We start from the raw sequence: 9,066 nt of genomic DNA on the forward strand, positions 1-9,066 counted from the left end.
GTTTAACGAAGTAATTCAAATGTAACACCGCCTTTAGCTATATATCTCAGTTTTATCTGTTTGTAATCTCCATCGTCTCTATGTTTTTTTTCACTATGCGTCATAAACTGACTTGCTGCACTCAAAGAATTTTGTGTGTGTGTGTGTTTTTTTTTATGGAAATGAACAGGAATGAACTTTGAAATCTAATATCATAAGAGAATTGTAAATGAATATTAAAGTTTTGTAAATTTTCGTCGTACGAAACGAAATGGTGTCATAAAATATACACGAACTTTCAATAACTCTAATTGTTGCTAACTATCAACGTCAGGACGCTAATTGATCAGGTTTAAACACATTAAGGCTTCTAAATGCAACAGAGGATCTTCCAATATTATCATATACATTTTATTACTTATGAAATGTTTTACATACAAGAAACAACATTTCTCTTGGTTCAGCTTATATTCATTAACATTAACATTAGGAACGACTTCTCGTGTAGCCTGATGTAGTCTGATTAGCAGCTCCTCGTATACTAAAATATAGCATTGCCACAGATACGGTATGCTGTTGCAATGTTCCTCAACAACTTTGCGTCATCAGGAATGGTCTCCAATAACTTCCGACCAGAAAAATGTTCTCCAATAGCTTCCGGTCGAAAAAAAAAGAAAAAAAAAGCAATGACCACAACAGCTGCTGATCATGTGAAAGGAAAATGGTCTCCAACACGTTGCCGTCTCAGGAGGAGAAAATGACCCTACAGCTTCCGGTCACAAAATCTTTGTACATCAGTTCATGTCTTGTCCGATAGGAAATGGCATTAGGACTTTACTACATGTATGGTCTTGTCTCCAACATCTCACTCTAGTAAACAAAACCATGAAAAGGATAATTGATTAACGTACATTCAAACATATATCAAATGCATTGTTTATGTAACCATGGTATTGGGAAAATATATAAGAAATTGTTGAGGGTCGGATAGTGCAGTCATCACTGAGGGGTTCAGGGGAGGTAACTCGTAGTTTTTTGGATTAAGCCATATATTTTATAAGAGAAGTAAGAACGGAACATATTCTATCCAAAGAAAGCATTCCATTTTCAAAAATGAATGGCGCTTACCGATGACAAAGTCAGAAGCAGAACGTTCTCACAATTTCATCCACGGTGGCAACGAGCGACAAGCAAAGAGCATACGAGAGTGTTAAATTTTCCGTGCCATGTGTTTGACATGTGTAATAAAACTATAAATAATACAAGAACTCGCTTCCCTCTTAAATTCTTAAACAATAGAAAGTGAATGGCTTTTACGTCTAAGAACGGTTTAACGGTTCGGTGTTTTATCAAAGGTGTGTTTGATATAATCTTTAAAGAACACTGATACAAAAGACAGCAGAAATCCATTTCTTTTCGCCGATTCGCTAATTTATATAGACAAGGGATGTAAAGAAAGGATCTGAAAGTTTCTGTCTGTCGTCTATCATCCCTCATTAGGTGTATTCTCACACCGTCATACAACCGGATAACATCTCTCACACGTCCCGTCCCACAGGGGAGAACTTAATCATTTTATGACCCTAATTAAACAATCATTTCAGGATTCCGGAATCAGGAGACCTGACATCTCAGGGGACCGGAGGTTAGATGGGTGGATTCACTTCAGTGATTGAAATAGTCACAAAGTAGTGTGAGGAGAGCCATTAGCGTGAAATCGCTAATTAATCGCCACTTGTGTACGTGTGAATGATATCGCCGGAACCTTAAGGGGGAGGGGCGAGGGGGAGAAATCTGTTATCGACAAACAAGACGTCCTGTTGATTAGACCTTAATTTGACAATAAGTTGAAGCTTTACATTAAATTAAGCTATTAAATCTAGCTACTTAAGAGCTTGTGGAATTAAGAACACATTACTGTGAAAACCACAATATATAAGTACAGATCTCTGCGTTAACAATTCCACAGAATCATTCGAGGAAAATCAAATAAAAATTTACCCACAATTTCTCAAATACCATCGTTAGTTACATTGTATAACGCAACAGTGAGACATTACGACAATCAAAATCGATATTATATTACTTAATATTGTAACTTTATTACAGGTGTACAACAACATGCCATTTTATATGTTTAACCAAATATATCGATGAGAAGTGAAAAACGGATATTTCAATTACCTTCATGTCAGTTTTTAGAATCCGGCATTTTAATTGTACAATTAATATAATGACATGGGCGGTATACACCATGTTAACACGTGCCCACGCGGCATTATTATGTAATGACACAATGTTGATGTCTGTTGTCATTTCCTACCTGGAGTATATACCTGTGACTCTAGGTAAATAATTAATCTATTTTGATGAATCAATAATGGAGAATTCTGGTACCAACTGATTTTTGTTATAATTTCATTTTTTTTGATAAATGATCTGGTTTTGTATTTTTTTAAAGGTCCGTCAAGTACACACTGTGTAATTACTAAATAACTATACAAATATTTGTGTTATTTCGCAATGACAGACCTCTTGTCAACGTAAGGTTTTAGTGATAAATAACCAGACACGCCAACAAACGATACATGTACATTATATAAATTATTTTTACTTCGATGAATACATATTTCATTGTCGCAATACATAAGGTATGGATCATCGAGCTTACAAACATTTAAGATAGATTGAGATCGAAAAATAGAAAGGGAATATAAAAGTTTTACTTAATGTAAAATCTAAATACTACTGTGTTGTAATCTAAACTCTGTTGAGTTGTAATTCAAATATTGTGTTGTAATATAAATATTACTGTGATGTATTTAAACACTATAATTTTGTAATCTAATGCTTCTGAGTTGTAGCTGAAATACTATTGTGTGGTACAGTGTAATTTAAATACTATTTTATTTTAAACTTATCAACAAAATATTTTTGTGTTGTAATTTAAATAATATTGTGTTGTAATTTAAATAATATTGTGTTGTAATTTAAACAATATTGTGATGTAATTTAAACAATATTGTGATGTAATTTAAACAATATTGTGATGTAATTTAAACAATATTGTGATGTAATTTAAACAATATTGTGATGTAATTTAAACAATATTGTGATGTAATTTAAACAATATTGTGATGTAATTTAAACAATATTGTGATGTAATTTAAACAATATTGTGTTGTAATTTAAACAATATTGTGATGTAATTTAAACAATATTGTGATGTAATTTAAACAATATTGTGTTGTAATTTAAACAATATTGTGATGTAATTTAAACAATATTGTGATGTAATTTAAACAATATTGTGTTGTAATTTAAACAATATTGTGTTGTAATTTAAACAATATTGTGATGTAATTTAAACAATACTGTGTTGGAAAACTTTATATCCTCTGACCATTTTGAATTAATGTTCATTTCTAGTTTTTTCGCTAAATCACTGCAAATAAATTAATCCAAGTAAACGCCAGAATTTACTTTATACAAAATTTCTTATCGTTGGACTACATGGTGTAATTAATAGCATAAATGATTAAACAATCTCTACACCTGACTGTAAAAACACAACTCTACACACGACTGGATAGAAAACAAACAACACTCAACTTGACTGGATAAATTATAAACAACTCAACACACGACTGGATAAAGAGTAATCTACACACAACTTGACTGGATAAATTATAAACAACTCTACACACGACTGGATAAAGAGTAATCTACACTAAACTTGACTGGATAAATTATAAACAACTCTACACACGACTGGATAAAGAGTAATCTACACTCAACTTGACTGGATAAATTATAAACAACTCTACACACGACTGGATAGAAAACAAACAACACTCAACTTGACTGGATAAATTATAAACAACTCAACACACGACTGGATAAAGAATAATCTACACTCAACTTGACTGGATAAATTATAAACAACTCTACACACGACTGGATAAAGAGTAATCTACACTCAACTTGACTGGATAAATTATAAACAACTCTACACACGACTGGATAAAGAGTAATCTACACACAACTTGACTGGATAAATTATAAACAACTCTACACACGACTGGATAAAGAGTAATCAACACACAACTTGACTGGATAAATTATAAACAACTCTACACACGACTGGATAAAGAATAATCTACACTCAACTAGACTGGATAAATTATAAACAACTCTACACACGACTGGATAAAGAGTAATCTACACTCAACTTGACTGGATAAATTATAAACAACTCTACACACGACTGGATAAAGATTAATCTACACTCAACTTGACTGGATAAATTATAAACAACTCTACACACGACTGGATAAAGAGTAATCTACATTCAACTTGACTGGATAAATTATAAACAACTCTACACACGACCGGATAAAGAGTAATCTACACTAAACTTGACTGGATAAATTATAAACAACTCTACACACGACCGGATAGAAAACAAACAACACTAAACTGGATAAAGAGAAAAAAACATAACACAAAACCTGACGGGATAAATAACAAAGCACTTTCCAGAATTGACTCGGTAAAAAGATGACAGCCCTAGACGTTATTGGATAAGGATGGTATAAAACATATTCCCGTATTTTCATTGTTTTTTTTTACTTTCTTTTTGTTTGTTCGGTAACACATACGCTTCTAACTTGACTATTATTAGTGGTCGGGTGGCGCAGTGGTGACGTACTCACATTTCATAGGCGTTTAAAGCTTGTTTCGCAAAGGTTGTAAAAATAAAGAAAGTTTAAATTTGATAACTTGAAGATAACCTGATAATTCTGTCTATAGTATTGTGAATAAATATGCCATGAAATGGAATGCAAATGAGACGAATACCTTTCACATTTCGTCAGTTAATCCCGCTAGTTTGTCATATGATAAATGAATTTTATTTGCTGTTATCATGACTAAGAGAAGAGGATGACACGTGAACTTGTCGGCGTAGGAGGAATAGGGAGGATTTTGTCACCAACAGTGATATCTGGGGATAATCATCGGTGTTCTACTCTAGCATGTAACATCATCCAAATACAGATTTGAAAAGACTTAAATAATTTGTAAACATAGTAAAATGAAAATATGTTTTATTACTGAAGTAGTATAAGTAATTTCTATTTATCTGGAGAGATACTATTGATTTAAAAATAATGTCCTTCCATGATATGTGTAGTTAGGTATGTATATACTTATGTTATCTACTCCACTTTCTATCACTGCCTGAAATGTTGCCAAGTTAGATGGACAAGTGTAAAATTTGTTGGGTACCATAAATCGGAACTAAACACCAAGCGGAATATTTCTCGCGGGAAAGCAGACCTGACATCCGAAACTGATGGTAATGTACACCTCGTAGTATACACTTGTAGTCTAATTAAAACATTCGTGTATCATATAAAGTTTTATTAATTAATAATTAAATTAACGACTTGTCATATATTCTAAATTTTGTCCCGATAATACCATATAAATAAAATAATCGTGTCGATATTTAATCTATTTAATTCTAATACCGTCAGTGACATATCTTTATGATTATTTGGGTCAGTGAATTCGATCATCAACTTGTGAATGATAATAATGATTAGAATGCTATCAAATAAGAAACAATATCTGATGTATACATTAATATGCATGGATTTGTTAACAGTACACCTCTTTGATACAAGCTTAAGTTTAATTACATAGTTGGTGTCAGAGTCACATTACAATGTGATGTATCTTTACTACGTACTATGCGTGTACTCTAGATATATTCTACTTAACAGATGATTTAATACTCTCATTATAATAAGATAAGACTTTATGGAGACTATTGCGAACAAATATGCTATATAACCTGATACTTTGTATGTACGTGTATGTAAGGTACAAATGTATTGTCTATTATGTAATCGTGGTGATATGTTCGGAATGTTTGTATTACACGTTTCATTTCTTTTGTACTCTTCCTTTTGGAGGTAATGAGGAGAATACTGATAAACTGTTTTGGATAAGATTATAAACACTGACGTGAAAACAGTGTACGTGATCGAGCGGCGCAATGGTAAAGCACTCGTCTATCACCTAACCGTCCGGTTCGATTCCCGCAAAAGAAGTGCGTTTTCCACCGAGTGCTGATGTATCCTACCTAAGTAAGACCGCGAGCTTCCTACCAGGCCATTAAGAGTGATTAATAAAAACAGATTGCTTGTTACGCATTTTTTTTTTAATCTAATCAAATGTTTAAGGAAAATTAAAAGTTATATCGGTTTGCGGGAATTGTTGACCCGTGGGGATGGGTTGGGTCATTATACATACATATGTATGATGTAATGAACCTGTCAATTAATAATAGTTGGAAAACTTTCATCCACAACGTAACAGAAAAACGAATGTGAAACAATTGCATGTTTGGGCGGATGCTCGGAACAGATGAAGAATGCGGAAGTGTAAGTAAAAAAAATACGCCTACCTATTCACGGATAAAAATAATAGATATTTAAACTGGTATGAAATGTAACATCTTTTGGAAAAATGAAGGTAGAATTGACAGGTTATTCAAATTCATACTAATATATTGACGTGTCTATCTCAATAAACACTAAGACAATTATATTACCTGTTCAATGTCCAGCGTATCCAATTTGGTGTTGGTCTGGTGTGTTATCGTCCGAGGGTAGAGGGTACACACCGTCCATAGCGAAACAGCAGTCGCTGGAAAACCGCTCCCTACCACCATCGTCTTCCGGTTCCACCACCTCCTCACTTCCGGCACTGAGGAAACTCGAGTTAAGTTCATTAGCATTACGTCTGTCCCCTAATGGCGATGAATATACGGATGAGCGGACAAGACTCTTAGCAACACTTGACAGTCGATGAAACCTGGAATCCAGTTTATTAACCGTGTGTTTGTCGTATATAGGTGTGAACTTAGGTGTGATGGGTCCCGGTGTTACCCCTGGGGTCGGGCAGATAGGCGTTTCGTAGCACGAGGGCAGAGACATTATCCGGGAAGCCGGAGTCTGTGGACCATTTGTAATCCAATATGGCGAACCAGGAAAGTAGGCCGGGTACATGACCGGATTGGTGTTCAGAGTTTCCATGGAGCTATTTGTTCCGGGAGTCGGACAGTGTTGCGGGGTACACGTTCCGAGGGCAGCTAGGTAGGCTGCATTTGGCCCAGGGACCCCGGGGGTACCAATAGGAAAGTGATCACGTTTTACAGGTGTTGGGGCTGACTTTAACATGGATTCCAAAGCTCGGATGTATCCAATTGCCACACGCAGTGTACGAATCTTTGACAGTTTCTTATTGTACAATTTGAATTCGTCCGGTAGACAGTCTTTGAGTTGTTGAAGTGCCGAGCTCATTTTCTGCATACGATGTCGTTCCTGGATATTGGCCGTCCGCCTCTTGGTTTCTTCACTCACCATACACCTTTGATGAGAAGTTCGGAGCTGACGTGCTTTCTTCCTCATGTATCGGGTAGCCGTGTTCTCTGTCTTTTCCTGTGAGTCCGAGTTTGGTTCCTCTTTGACACCTATACACTCTATCGTTAAGTCAATAGGCTCGTCATCGTTACTTTCATCTGATAAATCGTCTTTCTCTAACGGAATTTTTACATTCTCAATGTCCCTTTTTACTTCCTGACTCACACGCTCCATCTCCATTTTGGTAAACTCTTCAAAAGTTTCAGATTTTGACCAATGCTACTGAGAGATGCTTCACTGTCTGTCTAGGATGGTCAAGTGGCAGCGATTGGCCGAAATCTGGGGATTTAGTGACCTTCGGATAGCCCCTGTCTATTGTTTTGTGTGAGGTAATTCTACAGCCATAAATTTTAAGTAGCAACTTCTCGTCAGCGATCTCGCGGTTGGGGGGGGGTCTGTGCCGTGCGCGCTCTGACCATTGCCTTACGGCTCAAATATGAGTTTAATTAGCGATCCTCAACGGTCGCATCCCAACGTTAAAATGAAGTAAGTTATAGGCCAGATAACATTTCCTTTCTACGTAGTTATTTGTCAATTAAAGTGAATATAATACATTTCACATCGATTTACACTCATTAAGGCCTCAGACAAGGTCGACCTTCGTCGTTATTTGTCTTTGATTTTTATGGTAAGAGTTTAACTTAACATTAATTATACGCTGATCGTGTCCATTTGCACGGTTTGTTTCCTTAGAATGGAAATCTTATATTCGGAGTAACGACTTGTAAAGTACATGATATTATAATTGTTAAAATTAGATACATTTCAATTTTTACGAAACTAAAATAATTGCATCATCCGGACTGACTGAACTTTGATAAGATGCTATGACACGAGCGTGAAGTAAGTGCCAGGCAGTCCTACTTACATTTAGATACACATGTCTATGATAATACTGCATAAACGGTTTTTTTGGAGGTCAACAATGTCGAGGTCATTCATTTAAAACGGAAGAATTCGATTTCAATAAATTAGAATTTCGCGATCTGGTCTGGAGAGGATATTCTACATTTTTTTTTTTTTCATTTTCGCGATGATTGCTCCCGAAGTCAAATCACAAACTGTTTAACGCATCAATGTTGATATAAAACTCGATATTTCACAACTCGTCACAAGAAATTAAGATCGATCACGTGTGACGTTTCCACGTGAATGCTGACCCGTTGTAAACATCTCAAAACATGTACCACATCATTGTGTGATAAAAGATTTAAAGTTATGCCTTTTTTCTTTTGTTTTTCTATATTTCTCTTTCCGTTTTTCTTTGAAGTCTCCTTATTACTTTACAAATTACAAACATTAGACTATCAGCCCATAACGTAACCGTAGAAAAATGCCGATACCAAAATGTACGGAGAAAATTCAGCGTTTGTACCGTTGGTATTTAGATAATGTTGAAGATGAGGTTCGTTGCGAAATGAAAGATAAAAAAACGTTATTTTTAAAAACCGAGTTTGTTTAAAACGATAGGTTTATTTAATGTTAAGAACCTCAAACGAAATAGAAAAAATATCAACTACATAAAATCAGCTAATGTTACGAGAAACCAATTAATCTGATTGGTTACTTTCTCCGGGTATATTTTGTATTAAGT

At 34.9% G+C, this 9,066-nt stretch overlaps 1 protein-coding gene across 1 annotated transcript; it reads right to left on the minus strand.

The window, feature by feature from the left end:
• Positions 1-6,605: 6,605 nt before the first annotated feature.
• Positions 6,606-7,652, minus strand: LOC132560722 (uncharacterized). Its single transcript, XM_060225400.1, has one exon. It carries the CDS (start codon positions 7,650-7,652, stop codon positions 6,606-6,608), a length of 1,047 nt encoding a protein of 348 aa, XP_060081383.1.
• Positions 7,653-9,066: the final 1,414 nt, after the last annotated feature.

The sequence above is a fragment of the Ylistrum balloti genome, unplaced genomic scaffold, assembly GCF_031769215.1.
Source record: "Ylistrum balloti isolate Yb309-2 unplaced genomic scaffold, AGI_CSIRO_Ybal_v1 Utg371104, whole genome shotgun sequence".
In the NCBI taxonomy this organism is placed as follows: domain Eukaryota; kingdom Metazoa; phylum Mollusca; class Bivalvia; order Pectinida; family Pectinidae; genus Ylistrum; species Ylistrum balloti.

Bases quoted from the DNA above. Each gene is read 5' to 3' on its own strand.
- LOC132560722 (XM_060225400.1), bottom strand. From the start codon at position 7,652: ATGGAGATGGAGCGTGTGAGTCAGGAAGTAAAAAGGGACATTGAGAAT.